This window comes from Lepidochelys kempii, chromosome 21 (genome assembly GCF_965140265.1).
Source record: "Lepidochelys kempii isolate rLepKem1 chromosome 21, rLepKem1.hap2, whole genome shotgun sequence".
In the NCBI taxonomy this organism is placed as follows: domain Eukaryota; kingdom Metazoa; phylum Chordata; order Testudines; family Cheloniidae; genus Lepidochelys; species Lepidochelys kempii.
In genome coordinates, this window is record NC_133276.1 from 18264436 (window position 1) to 18281205 (window position 16770).

At 45.0% G+C, this 16770-nt stretch overlaps 1 protein-coding gene across 2 annotated transcripts; it reads left to right on the top strand.

Moving 5' to 3' along the window:
- The first annotated feature begins 48 nt into the window (after nucleotides 1–48).
- On the top strand, nucleotides 49–16566 carry LOC140901473 (tubulin alpha-1C chain-like). 2 transcript variants are annotated; one of them, XM_073320397.1, is made up of 5 exons: nucleotides 49–224; nucleotides 6398–6620; nucleotides 12896–13044; nucleotides 15161–15841; nucleotides 16120–16566. In XM_073320397.1, exons 1-5 carry the CDS (start codon nucleotides 189–191, stop codon nucleotides 16411–16413), a joined length of 1383 nt encoding a protein of 460 aa, XP_073176498.1. In that variant the 5' UTR covers nucleotides 49–188; the 3' UTR covers nucleotides 16414–16566. The 2 variants fall into 2 exon arrangements, with proteins under 2 accessions (XP_073176498.1, XP_073176496.1); XM_073320395.1 differs by having other exon boundaries at nucleotides 184–321.
- The last annotated feature ends 204 nt before the right edge of the window (nucleotides 16567–16770 follow it).

Genomic DNA, 16770 nt, shown 5'->3' on the forward strand with positions numbered 1-16770 from the left:
CGCCGTCCCGAGCGCACTGCGGGGGCTCTGTGAGCGGCGCCGCCCCCGGCCCCTTGGCGGGAGCCGAGCTCAGGCCCGCCTGGCGCGAGCGGCGCAGCGGCTGGCTCCCCGGGCTGCAATTCCGGCTCGCTGGCCAATGGCGGCCAGTCGCGCTCCGGGAAGGAGAGGCGTGGCGCCGGCGCGGGCCAATGGGGGACGATGGGGGCCGGGGCTCCCTATATAAGGTGGGTCCCGGGCAGGCCGGCGCTGCTTTTGCGGTGCTGCTCAGACCCGTCGCGCGTCTGCTGCTACCGGAGGCCCCGCCCGTCAGCCGGAGACATGGTCAGGGGAGGGCGCGGCAGGTTCCCAGCGCCGCCGGGGCCGGGTCCTGGGCTGCGCAGGGGTCCCCTGAGCTGCGGGTCCGGGGGGCGCCGGAGCCCCCGTGCGCGGAGCGGGCACGGGTCTGCTTCTCGGGGGCGCGCCGGGGCGGGGATTGAGCGCTTGGGGGTGGCGGCGGGGCCCGGCAGCCTGGGGCCTTGAGTCCAGGGCGACTGCGGGGAGTGTATGTGGGGAAGCTGATTTCTCTTGGTAGCGCAGCTCCCGGCCAGCATCCTGCAGACGGAGCTTTCAGTGGCGGCTGCACAGGCTGACCCCTTCTCCTGTGCGAACTAACAGGGTTTCAAAGAAGCCGCGGTTCAAAATGGTGGTTGCTTTCCAAAGAACATGGCTGCCCCTCATCCGCCCTTCCCGATCCCCGCTGCCGCATCTCGCTACAGGCAAGATGGTGAAGAGCTCTCTAAAAAAGCAAGCTTCAGAGCAGCAGCGGTGTTAGTCTGTATCCGCGAAAAGAACAGGAGGCCTTATGGCACCTTAGAGACTAACACTTACTTGAGCATAAGCTTTTGGGAGCTACCGCTCACTTAACAAACCAAGAATTAATTTGCCCAGATGTAATTGGGCTAGAGAGAATTTCAAGTGATGATTACTCAACTGCATTTCCTGGATGCATGCCACTGAGATGCTGGGTGACTTCTAAGGCTAGATCTTAACTCTTACATAGAAATCTCTTCATGCGGAGTTGGCTCCAGCGCTTTCCTGTAAGATTTCTTCAGGGAGTTCTCTGGCCACAGCACATGCTCAAAATACACCTTTACAAAAGTATTTTGCTTAGGATGCAGTGCTCTAAAGGGCTTGACAAAGTATAAGATGGCAATTTGTATGCCAGCTTTTTAACGTTATGGATGTGTATTAGGGCTCATGTGTCTTAAGGGAACCTGTAAAACTCCAAACGGGTTGGTTGTTTTTCCCGATAGGCATGCTTATGCGGTTAGAAATCTAGTCTCAAATTAGTTATAAAATGAATCTGTCTGAGTTAGACTTAAAAATAACTTGTACCTGAATTCTTAGTCTTGTTACTGCAGTTTTAGACAAATGCTTAAATTGTCTAGCGCATGCTGCTTTTCTTCCAAATATGAGATCACTGAAGCTACTTCTCGTGAAGTGAGCTGTAGCTCATGAAAGGTTTTGCTCAAATAACTTCGTTAATCTCTAAGGTGCCACAAGTCCTCCTTTTCTCTTCTCTTGAAAATGAATATCACACTTCAGCAGATGCTTGACGTTTGTTCCTTTACATGGATTGCATAATAACAGGCAATGGACAGCAGTGTCCTAGCTACAGGAATCTGTTTTTGCCCCACTTGGTCTAAGTATGCTTTTCTACAGACCAACTTGCGTACAGCTAGTACATTCAGGCATTGGTATGGTAGACAAGGCCTAGGAAGAAGAGAGCTTTTCCAATTTATTAAACTACTCGGCTATAAAATGCATGTGCCTAGTTGGAGTGCCTGGAAAGTTGCGCTGCAACTTCAAGGATGAGAGTGAGGCAAATTTGGCCAAGAAGTTTGAGCTACAGGTGCCCCCAGAAAGGTAGCACTGCATAGACTCAGAGCAAATTGAGGAGGTTCTATACAAATCTTACAGCCCTGAACCCCCTGGCACTGATCTAGGTTGGAGCTTTCAGAGGTGCTCAGTGCCCACGTGGGTACCTAACTATGAGCTCGCCTGAAAATGTGGCCTCTTAATGTTGGGCTGAGCACTTCTAGCCATGAGCGTCACAAATGGGAGCTGTTGGAAACTTGACCTGAACTCTTTTGAAAATCCAGACCAAAAGGTCCAGCTCCACAAATACACAAATGAAAAATTACTAGCTGGCTTATTTGGTTCTGTGGAGTGAGTAGTTTTTGGCCAAACAGTGCCTTGCAGGGACTTGGACTGGAAGATAACTCTGCCATATATGCTATTTCTGACTTGTGACTTTTATCGTGGGTCTTGCAATACTTGGTGTTTGTCTTAAATCTCCAGTTCCTGATTATGTGAGGCTCTTAGATTTTTTTAATGAAAGCTAGCCTGCATGGTGAGAATCTTGAGAATGTGACCTGTGAAGGCTCAAACCAGAAGGCAAATAAACAGAAACAAAACATTCGACATTGGTGAGGCCTCATCTGGAGTACTGTGTCCAGTTTTGGGCCCCACACTTCAAGAAGGATGTGGATAAATTGGAGAGTCCAGTGAAGGGCAACAAAAATGATTAGGGGACTGGAACACATGACTTATGAGGAGAGGCTGAGGGAACTGGGATTGTTTAGCCTGCAGAAGAGAAGAATGAGGGGGGATTTGATAGCTGCTTTCAAGTACCTGAAAGGGGGTTCCAAAGAGGATGGCTCTAGACTGTTCTCAATGGTAGCAGATGACAGAACGAGGAGTAATGGTCTCAAGTTGCAGTGGGGGAGGTTTAGATTGGATATTAGGAAAAAATTTTTCACTAAGAGGGTGGTGAAACACTGGAATGCGTTACCTAGGGAGGTGGTAGAATCTCCTTCCTTAGAGGTTTTTAAGGTCAGGCTTGACAAAGCCCTGGCTGGGATGATTTAACTGGGAATTGGTCCTGCTTTGAGCAGGGGGTTGGACTAGATGACCTTCTGGGGTCCCTTCCAACCCTGATATTCTATGATTCTATGAAAAACTTTGTTACACAGTTCTAGAAATCATGAGTTTTGCAGGGCTGATGTGTGATTTGGTTCTGTGTGTGGGTGTTTTTTGTTGTGGTGTTTTTGCTTGAAGGAATCCCAGCTGACAGCAGGCTCCTAGTGGAAGGCCTAGTGAGTGAATGAGTGCCCACAAAGTACCCTTTGGCCTGTTGGCAGAGCTGCTGGTCTTGAAGCCAGACTCATGAGTTCAGGTCTCTTGATCTGCTGATGCCTGTTAATATTTCTGTGCACTTTGCTGGTCTTGTTAGTTTGCAGCTAAAATAAGAGGTTGCATAAGGTCAGAACAGGCAGAGCTGGAATTCAGACTTAAGCCCATGTGTCTTAAAGACTTGGTCTACCCTACAGAGTTAGGTCTATGTACAGCAGCCTACCTCAACTTGTCTGTCTACGCCAGGGGTCTCAAACACGCGGCCTGCGGGGTTATTTTCTGCGGCCCGCCAGCTCCCTGCAGTGCCCCCCAGCGTTCACCTAGAGCGGCTCTGCCCCGGCCAGGAAGGAGTTGGAATGGGGGCTGGGAAGGGGTAGGAAGAGGTGGGGCGGGGCGGGGCCTCATGGAATGGGTGGAGTGGGGGTGGGGCAGGGACAGCAGGGGAGGGGTCAGTGATGCGGCCCTTGGGCCAGTGTACTAGTCCTCATGTGGCCTTCGTGGTCATTTGAGTTTGAGACCCCTGCCCCTACAGCGTTGCCCTGCCAATGTAAGTTGCCCACTACGCCCAATCTAATAATCTCTGCAAAGAGGTGTAGTGCTTAGGTCAGTGTAGTTAGGCCTTACCATTTGATGGGAGCACAGACGTCTTCAGCAGCTTTCCTGGTGCACATCCCTATCCAGGACATCTGTAGAGCTGCAGCGTGGTCCTCTCATCACATGTTTACTGCTCATTATACCATCACTCAGCAGGCCAGAGATAATGCTGGGTTTGGCAGAGCTGTGTTGCAGTCTACATGTCCATGAACTCCTACCCACCTCCAGGGGTACTGCTTTGGAGTCGCCTAATATGGAATGGACGTGAGCAAGTACTTGAAGACAGTTACCTTTTCCATCACTGGTGTTCTTCAAGATGTGTTGCTCATGTCCATTCCACAGCCCACCCTCCTTCCCCACTGTTGGCATTTCTGTCCAGAAGGAAGGGGGGCAGCAACGCCCCTGGTACCACGCCATCCGAGCGCCACTCCAGAGGGCACCAGAGCCAGTCCCCTATGGATACTGCTGAGGGAAAAACTTCCAGCACTGTGCATGTGGCAAGCACACACACCTAATATGGAATGGAGATGAGCAGCACATCTCGAACAGCAGTTACCACAAAGGTAACTGTCTTATCCAGGGGGAGGGGACGCTCCCAACATCAGCCCCTGCCTTCTTCCCTGCCTGGGCTCAGCACAGCAGTCTTTTCCTTCCTCCCCCAGCAGTAGCCTGCCCTGCATGCCTGTGGCTGTGTTCCTAGTGCCAGGGAGAGCAGGATTCCATGTTAATGTTTCTGTGGTTCCCACTGAGTTCTCCCACAGCCTCCTGTGCCCACAGGCCAAGATGATCTACCCCTCCCCGTAGTCCAGGCAGGAGTGCATTTGCTGCCCTCGTGCTCAGCTGGGCAGTAGCTATGTCAGTTCTGCACCCTGAGGAATTTCCACAATTCCTTGAGCTTTGTGTAGCTGGATGCATGGCAATGGAGTTCAAAGCAGTGACAGACCTGTCACAGTGGGCATTGTGGGATACTTCTTGGAGGCTAGTTATGGCAGTGTAACGAACACCGTATCTACACTGATTCTTTGCTTTGTTTGCCACAAAAAGTTCAATCCTTCTCAACAAGGTGGCTTTATTTTGTTGTCAAAACGGAAGAGTTGTCACCAAAAGTAGCATTATAGTGTGTACACCTCCACTGTTTTGTTGACAGAAGCTGCTTTTGCCAACTAAACTGTGTAGTGTAGACAAGGCCTAAGTATGGACTTGGCAGCATAAATCCAGGCACCTATGTTTGAATGTTAGCCTTTGTTTTTAGCCCTCAGCTGGAAGGCACTTTAGTAGACTACAGAAATGAACAGAGTTGGGACACTAAGACACTAGTGTTTCAATTGCAGCTTTGTTATGACTTGTGTAGTTGAGATCAGATTGATGAACCTCGGCCTCAACTCACCCCTCTATTAAATATAAATCCCTGCCTACTTTTCAGGGGTGTGGCAAGGACTGGTTTGTACAAGCAGGCCTGTTGAACGTGGACAGTCAAGCCACACCTTTACATATTAAAAAGGGCACTGAGAAGTTGTGTGTGGGGTTATTGTTTCTTTTGTAATTTGGGGCAGAGTCCATATTCTGTGAGTTTAAAGGTGGAGTTGTCACTTTGATACTGGCTTCTGACCGGCTGCGCTAAGCTGGGAACCGTGTGAGTGTTGAGTAGTTGAGTTGGCTGGTGGGGGTGCAGCAGAACTTTGCTCAGACAGTGTTAGGCGATCTCTCAGCCCTGACTAGTTTGGGAAAAGAAAATAATCCTACTTACACTAAGATAGACATGCAAAGCAGTGCATGCATCTATAGCTTTGTGTAAGAACCTAAAGTTCCATATTTTTATGAATTCAACACTGGGGGGGATCATTTTACAAACCATTACTTTGCTTGCAGGATGAACAACTTAAACTTGTTCAGAGTGTACCATAAATGAAACGTGCCACAAGTACTCCTGTTCTTTTTGCGGATACAGACTAACACTGCTGCTACTCTGAAACCTGTCTAAATGAAGTGGTGAAGGGGTGGCAGTTAGGATCAGTTTTATGTACTGTTAAGACTAATGGGATAGGGAAGGCTTGTTTTCTGGCCTTGTATATGCTAATTTAAAAGGGGAAAAATGAAATAGCCTCAGTTTTCTTTAAAATATTGTGCTCCCTCTGGTGGTGTGCTGCAGCAGATAACTAAATTAACTACTGGAACTGGGGTGGCACGGATAATGATGACATACAGGCTGGTGCTGGCCGATTGAGTGGGATTTGAACCTTTAATTACATTCAAAATGGAAAAAATCAATATTTCTCAAATAGAGAGAGGACAGAATTTGCTGGAGAAGTGGAGGAAGGAGGTGAAATTTTGCATTCAGGTCTCTGAGAGGACATGAGCAATGAAGAGATGAATGAGCCTATAAGATGTTACTTGACAATGTCCAAATGGTTTTTCTAGGTGAAAATAGATGACTGAAGGAAGGTTTTGTGTTACAGTTCGAATCTGTTCAAATTGTCACTAATCCTAATACAATGAGGCCAATGTTACGGGTGCAGTTTTAATAATTCTGCAGTATGGTAGTTCCAAACCGTTTGTGCTGGGTATTTTGCTTGTCAAGAAAGCCACTGTTCCTGCCAAGAAACCTTAATTTTCTTTTTTCTCTGTACAGCGTGAGTGCATCTCGGTCCACGTTGGCCAAGCTGGTGTGCAGATTGGCAATGCATGCTGGGAACTCTACTGCTTGGAGCATGGCATTCAGCCCAATGGCACCATGCCGAGTGACAAAACAATTGGTGGTGGTGATGATTCATTTAACACCTTCTTCAGCGAGACTGGTGCAGGAAAGCATGTCCCCCGTGCTGTGTTTGTGGATCTGGAACCTGCAGTGATAGGTAAATACAGTCAGCAGTGTTGTATTGCTTTGTAAGACACATGCCATGGGAACTGGCACAACTGTCAGGCTGGAATGTTGGTCTGAGGTTCCTATTTTCTGTTTGTTATGCCTTAAACATTCTAAATGCTTTAAATTCTCTCTGTACAAAGCTTACCCCAAGTATGTAATCATTACTCTTCTTCCAAGCAATGCATAAGATTTTCTGCTTTTTCATTACCTCTAGACAAGGCACCTCAATTAAAAAGAAGTACTTCAAAGTTGGAAGAATTTCCAAGACATTAAACACTTTGCTGACATATTGTTTCATGGGTAAAGCATCTACAGGCACCAGCAGCCTTTTCGGATTTACTGGATACTATACATCCTGAGAGTTCTCTAAGCACCTTGCTATTGTGCATTAAAAATATTCTGTATGCTCTGTGGCTTTGCATTTTGTTTTCCTTCAACAGTAACCGCACTCGTGGAAACCAACATGACTGAGTTGACGACTTGTGATACTTGCTAGTGTCTCTCTTCTGCAATTCTTTCTCAATCCCCTTTCCTCCCCCCATCAGCATCCTCCTCTTAGCTTGGCTAGCATCTTCCAGCTACTGTTTCCTCTTGACTTTTTCCAATCTCTTTATAAAATTACTTATGCACTTTGTGACTGCCCAATGCCCACCGCCCCTTTTGCTGTCGTCCTCTGTTTCTCACTTTGACTCTTCAGTCCATGATTCTTGTGCATGCCTTGCAGTGCTAATGCAAAAAGGTCTGGCAAAGACTGTGCTTTAAACCAGTGCAGATATCTCCTAGCAAGTCCATTTCATTTGGTGCTTCTGTTTTTGTTTTTTCGAAAAAAGTTTTCCCTTAAATATCAGATTGCTAGGTTACAAATGATGTTGGGTAAATTGTCTTACAGATCTGCACCAATAAGTAAGGTAACTGTCCCTTCAGATCTCTCATGGTGTCATAAGCTTTTTTTAAAAATAAAAAAATCATAGTCATAGAATCATAGAATATCAGGGTTGGAAGGAAGTAATCTAGTCCAACCTCCTGCTCAAAGCAGGACCAATCTGATTTAACTTTTTAGGTTAAAAGCAGAATATATGCAAAAACAGCAGGCAACTTCATCTGGAGTTAATTATAAAACCCAATATTACTTTCTCCCTGTCTGGCTTTAATTAAACTCTGTGATATCTCATTACCATACATTCTAGAATTGCTAAAGCCAAATGGGATAGCAAGTGCTGTGCTGAACATTCCTGCTGCCAAACCACAAAGTGCAGGGTGAGTTTTACGTCCATACAGATTTTTTTTCCAGATGGTGGAAGATCTTGGCTTCCAAAAAAGCTTCTCTGTCCTTGGCTAGTGAGATGGTAGGATGTTCTCAGGTAGGCACACACAGGACCTCGTGACATCTAGGACTGAATAGCAACTAGGACAATCCAGTTCTTTGAGTGTTAAGCTGTATAAATATTCCACAGTTGGTGATTGCTCATTCAGTGTGCTCACATTGGAGAATTTTCTAGTCAGGAGTCAGAGTAACAGCCGTGTTAGTCTGTATTCGCAAAAAGAAAAGGAGGACTTGTGGCACCTTAGAGACTAACCAATTTATTAGAGCATAAGCTTTCGTGAGCTACAGCTCACTTCTTCAGATGCATATCGTGTCTTTTGGGGCAGTCCAAGTGCTCTTCCTCTCATGTGCTCGCAAGGGTATAAAGGGTTGAACAACTCTGCGACACCCAGTTTCTTCTCTGCAGCCTGTGGTACCTGAAGAGATCTGCACCAACAGTATTTAACCTTCACTTAGGCATTGTAGTTACGGTGAGGTCTGTGGGGGGAAAAGAAGGTCTTCCCACCCCAAGGGTGCCAACAGTACCCCCGGACTTTAACTGCTCATCGTGCAAGGTAGTTATCCCTGTGAATATTTTCTTGGTTGCACCAACCTGCTTTGACACTGACCAGGCAGCAGATTTGACTCTGTGCCTGAGGACAGCATTCAATTCATTCTAGGATCATTGCCTTCCCTTCCTTTTGGCAACCATCAGGGTTATTTCCATCAACCTTGGTCCATCGTCACCTCAGAGTGTTGGGTATTGGAGGTGGTCCAAAAAAAGCTATGCTGTTCAGTTCCTATCCTCTCCCTGTCCCTCCTTAGGGACCCCTCCCTTAGACAGAAATGCAGTCCCTTTTTTGCAGTGGGCTCTATAGAGGCAGTAGAGAGGAGAGAAGTTCTATTCAAGGTACTACTTCATCCCCCAAGAAGACAAGGAGCCTTCGCTGAATACCAGCCTCAAATGCCTGAACACTTATGTCAAGAAATGCAAGTTCAAGATGGTCTCCCTCACATCAGTCATCCCATCCCTATATCAGGAGAACTCTTGACCTCAGGGATATGTGTTTTCACATCATGTGTCTGGTGCTCAAGCACTTTCCAAGGTTTGTGTTGGACAGCAATCACTACCAATACCAAGTTTTGCCTTTTGGGCTCTCAGTGGTGCTCCACATATTTATGAAGTGCCTTGCAGTGGTGGCCTACCTTGGATGCACTGACATCCAGATGGTCTTGTGCTTAAGCAAGTGGCTGGTCATGGCCACTAAATCTCAGGTCTGAACCAACATCCTGTCCATTCTCCAGCTGTTTGCACATCTAGGCCTGCTGGGGAATGAGAAGAAATCCACATTAACACCTGTATGGCACATAAAATTCATTGGGACCATATAGCCTCTCCATGGAGTAACTGCCTAACTACCACTTGACAGGTTCTGGATGGTGCATGATCTCTAGTCCCACCTATGGTCCCAACTCCTGATGCACCTAAGATCCTGCCTTGAGCTGCTGGGTCTTATGGCAGCACCTACATTCTTTGCCCTGCCCACAAAACACTCTGCTTCCAGAGACTTTATGCAGTCCTAGGTCTACTGGCTGGATCTCCCTCAGGTAGTCCTCCAGTCTCTAGATTCACAAGATCCCCAGTTCACTTTCAAGGGCCTGGGGGAGATTGTAATCCCATGCAGTATCTTTGAGGACCATATTGTATTAAGCTAATGAATTGCTGTGGATCAGGGATTTTATGCAACTTTTGATGGAGGGTTACCATAGTACCTCCAGGAACCAAAAACAGTAGAGGTTACTAAGTTGAATCACTTAAGTTGTAAACACATCCAGAGAGGTCTACCCACTGGTTCAAACTGGGTTGTCCAGACACCAACAGACAAAGAAAACACTTTTGATATAAAAAGCTTAAACTGACTTAGGGCTGACTTTCTGTTAGCAAATAGAGGCCCTTCTGCCCAAAGGGGGGCCCCAACTGTTACAGAAGGGTTGGAAGACTTTGACCAGCTAGGACCCCGTAAGATGGATGGGTACCTCCTGATCTGTTCACAATATGCTTAAATCTGTTTGTTTTCTCTGTAATGCTTTTACCTTAAGAATAAATGTCTTTGTTTAGAAAGAGTTGTATGGTAACTTGTAACTGTTGGCACTTGTAACACTGTTCATAGCCCATGGAGAGCTATTTAATATCTGTATCAATGACCTGAAAGGAAATATTAAAATCATCACTGACCAAGTTTGCAGATGACCCAAAAATTGAGGGAGTCGTGAATAAAGAGGTCATCGATTCAGAGTGATCTAGATTACTTGGTAAAGTGGGTGCAAGCAAACTGGGTTTTTAATATGGCTAAATGTAAATGTATCCATCTATGAACAAAGAATGTGGCCCATCCTTGCAGGATGGGGGACTTTATCCTGGGAAAAACAGACTCTGAAAAAGAATTTGGGGGTCATTGTGGATAATCAGCTGAACACGAGCTCCCAGTGTGGCGCTGTGGCCGAAGGGGCTAATGTGTTCCTGGGGTGCATAAACATGGGAATCTTGAGCAAGAGTAGTTACATTACTTTATTTCTGCATTCGACAACTGCTAAGGATTGAAAACATGCCTATAGTGAGTCTCAAGGAACTCAACCTATTTAGCTGAGCAAAGTGAAGGTCAAGGGGTGACTTGATTAGTCTGTAAGTATCTAAATGGGGAACAAATATTTAATAATGCCTCTTCAATCCAGCAGAGAAAGTTCTAATGTTTCAATTTCCAGCCATTGGATCTAGACTAATTCAGTCTGGAAATGAGGCCTAAACTTTTAACAGTGAAAGTAATTAATGATTGGAACAATGTACAAAGGGTTGTGATGGCTTCTCCCTCATTGACAATCCTTAAATCAAGATTGGCGGTTTTTCTAGAAATCTACTCTTAAGAACTACTTTGCGGAAGTTTCCTGAACTTAGAATCTCAGCATCCTAGACTTCTTCCGAAGGTGTTGTCAGAATCCACATCAGTGAGGTCCTGTACCTACCTGTGTTCTTCTCCAAATCTCATGCTGGCAGAGAGGAGTATAGGCTGCACCCACTGAACATGCACAGAGCCATATTGTTCTACCTGGACAGGATGAAATCCTTCCAGAAGTCTCCCAGGTTGTTTCTGGCTTACACAGAAAGAATCAAAGGATGGGCTGTATTTACACAGGATATCAAAATGTGCAACAGCAGAAAAGGACCTGGCAAAGTACAAGTCCACTCCACCAGGGACCAGTCCACCTCTGTAGCCTCTCTAGCAAACTTGCCAGTCCAGGATATTTGAAAAGCAGTGACCTGGTTGTCTGTACGCATTTTAGCAAAGCACTACACATTGGTGCAAGCAGCCAGGGGTGATGGACGATCGTGTTAGTCTGTGTTCTTTAGGGGAAAAATAGTGGGCTATCACACAAGGAAGAGTTTACTTACCTGCACAGTATTGGGTGCTCTATGAGGTGTTTGGTCTGGACACCTATTCCATGGCCCATTCGCCATCCCTGCTACTTTGGAGTCCTGATGTCATTGGCTCTTGTGAAAGAACTGGTGTTGGGGTGATTCTGCCCATCATGCCCTTGTGAAGCACACCAGGAAGGAAGGGTGCATGCACCAATCCAAGTATACTGACTAGAACAGTCTCTGGCACTTGTGCACTGGACATGTGCTCGCCAACTGCAGAACAGTCCACATCTCAAACATCAGTTACTGTATGGGTAAGTGTCCCCACTTCTAACTCCTCTTCCAAGTGACACGCAGATTGCTGTGAAGAATGATGACTAGTACTACAATCAACATGCTTTTTCATACTGCCAAAGGCAAGGTCTTACATCTAGTAAAAAAAGACGGAGGACTGCATCCTGGACAGAGACTATTGAGTAGAAGTAGAGGTGATGATATAGCATTGGTGAGACCACAACTGAAATTTTGTGTCTAGTTCTAGGATCCATATTTTAAAAATGATGTAGAAAAATTGGAAGGGGCTCAGAAGAGCTTTGAAAACATTGGGAGGAAGAGAGGGACAGAAAGTTGAAATGACTTGCTCCTGGTTGATAAGTAAACTGCATAGGGAGAAGATTGCCTTTGTTAGTTTGAAGAATAAGATTAAATGGCTAAGGTTAATCTAGGGAAAAAATAATTAGAATAAGATGCAGATTGATAGCCATTTGGTAACCAACCATTTGAAGGAATTATCTTAGGAAGTGGTAAATGATCATTTAGGGCCAGATTTTTCAAGGTAGTTTAGCACCTGGAGTGATCTTCAAAAGCGCCTGCGCATGCTTAATTCTCTTCTGGCTCCACTGTGCGTTCAGGTACTCTGGGGCGCTCTCTGCACCTGTAGGTGCCTAAATAACTTTAAAAATCATGGGTTTTTTAAAATTCCTTAAATAGAAATTGGAAGTTTTTTCCAAATATAGCCCAGGAACTTGTGGTTGAATTAGACATTTGATGTATATTTATGTAGTAGGAAAAGCGCTTTCTCCACTGCAGGAATCCTAGGAGAAAGTCTGCCCGCATAACATAGGCCAGAATCGGCCTAGATGATCATTGTGTTACACCTTTTGGCTTTAGAAATCTATGAATTTATAAAATCTGGAAAATTGCTGCTTTAAATCAAAGTATTTATGAAACACAAGTTGTTTGTATAGTTTAATATTTGCCTGTGCCAGAGTGGTATTAAGGCCAAAAAATTCAAACTTGCATGTATGTTATGCCTGCAATTCCTTGATACCTAAATAGGCAACTTGATTTTCTTAGATGTTAAACATCCACTGAACCTAGTAGGCATCCTGGGTATCTTCTAGCAATGCATCTCTAAAGCCAAGCCATTTTTGTTGAGCTGTCTCGAGGTGGATTTGGGTGCCTTATTTAAGCATGTGAGCTTGAAAACTTTTGTCTAAACCAAAACTAATTTACTATAAACTCATGCACAATACTCCCTTTCCAGATGAAGTACGGAATGGGACATACAAGCAGCTTTTCCACCCTGAACAACTGATTTCTGGCAAGGAGGATGCTGCTAATAATTATGCTCGAGGTCATTACACTGTTGGGAAAGAGATAATTGACCTTGTTCTGGAGCGTACCAGGAAGCTGGTAAGTTCCAGTTTTTCTGCGCTGAAGATGTTCTCTTTTAAAGAACTTTCTACATTGTGGTTTGTGAGGTTTGGAAATTAATCTAGTTAAGTGCTCTGAGATGTGTGGGGCTCAGAATTCAGCACTGTAGTCTGTTGGGTGATGTACAAATGGAAAAGCTATGAAGTCAAATTCTGCTGTTTTCTTCAGCCATGTGAAAATGGACTACTCTGATCAGAGGAAAATCTAAGACACCTTGTGACTCCTCTTGGACTACAATTGAACCAGCACCATCAACTTGCCTAAAAAAAGTTTGTGTCAAGTTTCTGACAAACCCACAAAGGCCAGGGCTGAGGTCTATCCACATAGCAGTCTGGTTTGCATTGTTATTGATGGGAAGGGACCAGTCCTTAGCTGCAGCCACTGCAGGGTTTTAGCCTCCACTCCTGAATTCTTGCTTTTGTGGGCTGAAGTCTGATCTTCATGTTCAGTGTAAAAAGAAAAGGAGTACTTGTGGCACCTTAGAGACTAACAAATTTATTTGAGCATAAGCTTTCGTGATGCTTTCACGATACATTCTGTCATGTTCCTTACAGCTCACTTCATTGGATGCATTCAGTGGAAAATACAGTGGAGAGATTTATATACATAGAGAACATGAAACAATGGGTGTTACCATACACACACTTTCCTTCTAACTTCATACTTTTTTATGAACAAAAATACAAAGTGGGAGAGAAACTATGACCATGCTGTGAGGTCTGAGGCTCCCTCAGTCTACGCACCATGTGGTGAACTAGCTGAGGTGAAGTCCAAGTTTATTTTCTAGCTTCTTTTAGGGGTAGAATCATAGAATATCAGGGTTGGAAGGGACTTTAGGAGGTCATCTAGTCCAACCCCCTGCTCAAAGCAGGACCAATCCCCAATTTTTTCCCCAGATCCCTAATTAGCACCCTCAAGGATTGAACTCACAACCCTGGGTTTAGCAGGCCAATGCTCAAACCACTGAGCTAGGGTAGTTAGCATGTGCTTTGCATAGTCTGTTATGGATACAGAATGCTCTTGCCAGTGCATAGAATTTCCCTCTGGTTTGGTAATATGCCATGTGTGGTGAAAGTTTCTCTCTACAGTATCCCCAGCTGCTTTTTGAGCCCTTGGAGTCCTTGCTCTAAACATTCAATCTAAATTAGGGATGAAGTGCCAGGGAAGTCTTTGTAAACAGTCTTTTGTGTGCACTCTAACAGACTTAACTCAATACATTCTGTCATGTTCCTTTTTCTCTTGCAAACTGTCCATGCTTGTTAATTGGTCCTGGGAGTCATTGTTGACCCCTATGTGACCCTACACCCTTGAGACGAACGTGCAGTATTAATCTTTTAACAGCTCGGAAAGATCTGAACTAGAGCTTCCTTGAATAGTCCAATATGTTGCAATTCACTTCATTGGATTCAACAGCCTCATGACATTTTCTGGGAATAAGCAGGGCTTAAATACACCACTTATCACACTGGAACTTAGGATAGTAGTAGGCAGTTCTAGATCTGTACAGAACATCAAACAAATTGTTTATAAATAGTAAAATATAAGTGGATTGGTTTTTGGCTGATTCTAGACACTGTTGCTGTGCAGGGTCAATGGCTATTTGCTTAACTGACACTAAGAAAAGGAGTACAAATAAATCGGTTACGTCTCTAAGGTGCCACAAGTACTCCTTTTCTTTTTGCGAATACAGACTAGCACGGCTGCTACTCAGAAACCTGACACTAAGAAGCTGACAAATCCAGCTGTGTATGTCACTGAGGTAAAAAGGGTGTAAATAGGTCTTGGGAAATATGGTGCCACTGAAGTGGGGTGAGGTAGATCTGTATGAAGATACTCTCAGTAAAGGGATGTCCACGAATACTATAAGCCAGTTTGTTTTTTGGCTTCTGGGGAGGAGGGTTGTCCTGACTAATACCCTCATGGATAGATAACTTTTTTCTTGGAGCTTGAGAAGGGTTTTCACACATCTTTGAATTCATAAGAGCTGAGCAGATGTGTGAGCTCCTTGGGAAGAATGTTTTGTTTGCTGGGGTTGTTTTTTTTTGGATTCTAAATGTTCAGACCTGCCCACTTAAAAGGTTTTTCTTTCTTTCAGGCTGACCAGTGCACTGGTTTGCAGGGCTTCCTGATTTTCCACAGTTTTGGGGGAGGCACTGGCTCAGGCTTTACTTCACTGCTGATGGAGCGCCTCTCAGTCGACTATGGAAAAAAATCCAAGTTAGAATTTGCAATCTATCCTGCACCCCAGGTCTCCACAGCGGTTGTCGAGCCATACAACTCCATTTTGACTACCCATACCACTCTGGAGCATTCCGACTGTGCCTTTATGGTTGACAATGAGGCCATTTATGACATTTGCCGTAGGAACCTGGACATTGAACGCCCTACCTACACCAACCTTAATCGCCTCATTGGTCAGATAGTGTCTTCCATTACTGCCTCCCTCAGATTTGATGGTGCCTTAAATGTGGATCTGACAGAATTTCAGACTAATCTGGTGCCTTACCCCCGTATTCACTTCCCATTGGTAACCTACTCCCCGATTATTTCAGCAGAGAAAGCCTACCATGAGCAGCTCTCTGTGTCTGAGATCACCAATGCTTGCTTTGAGCCATCCAATCAGATGGTGAAGTGTGATCCTCGCCATGGCAAGTATATGGCCTGCTGCATGTTGTACCGTGGTGATGTTGTCCCCAAGGATGTCAATGCTGCTATTGCCGCTATCAAAACCAAGCGCACAATCCAATTTGTTGACTGGTGTCCTACTGGTTTTAAGGCAAGTCTCTTACAGCTGCTAAATAATTGCACAACAAAGGAGTGAAAAGCCATTGTATATCAATGGCTTATTAAAATGTATTCCTAAAACTGTGGTGTAGGTATCTAGTGGGCTTTATAAATACCTTATGGGTGAGAGCTTGCATTTGTTTGTGTGCAGAGCTCTTTAGACAGTTATGAAGTAAAATTAATGTCCTGCTTTTACTATTGTGGTCAGTAACTAATCACAGCCATCACCAAACCCTACAGGAAAACTAAGTGTGTTCTCCTCTTTTCCAGGTTGGAATAAATTATCAGCCGCCAACAGTTGTTCCTGGCGGTGACCTAGCCAAAGTTCAGCGTGCAGTCTGCATGCTCAGCAACACCACAGCCATTGCTGAAGCATGGGCCCGTCTGGACCACAAGTTCGACTTGATGTATGCCAAACGTGCCTTTGTTCACTGGTATGTGGGAGAAGGGATGGAGGAAGGAGAATTCTCAGAGGCTCGGGAAGACTTGGCTGCACTTGAGAAGGATTATGAAGAAGTGGGCACAGACTCAATTGATGGAGAGGATGAAGGCGAGGAATATTAAATTTCAAAAGTGAAATGCTAAGTCTTTCCCATTTTACTGCTTTTACCTCAGTGTAAATGGGAAACCTCTCATGAATGTAAATCCATTGTGGGTTTTTTGTTTTTTTAAGTATTCCATACCAACCTGCTTAGAATAAACCTTTTTAATCAGGACTATTTGCTATCCTTTAACTTTGCAACAACTGACTCATTCCACCATATATAAATGAATAGCCAAAGTTCTACATATTAATATCTGTATCTGAGTGACAAGCACGTTTTTAATTATGAAAATGACAGTCCAAGTGCCTTATACAATTTACCAGAACAACTTCCAGAACTTCATTCCTTCTAATAAAGGAATGGAATAGCCTTCCAA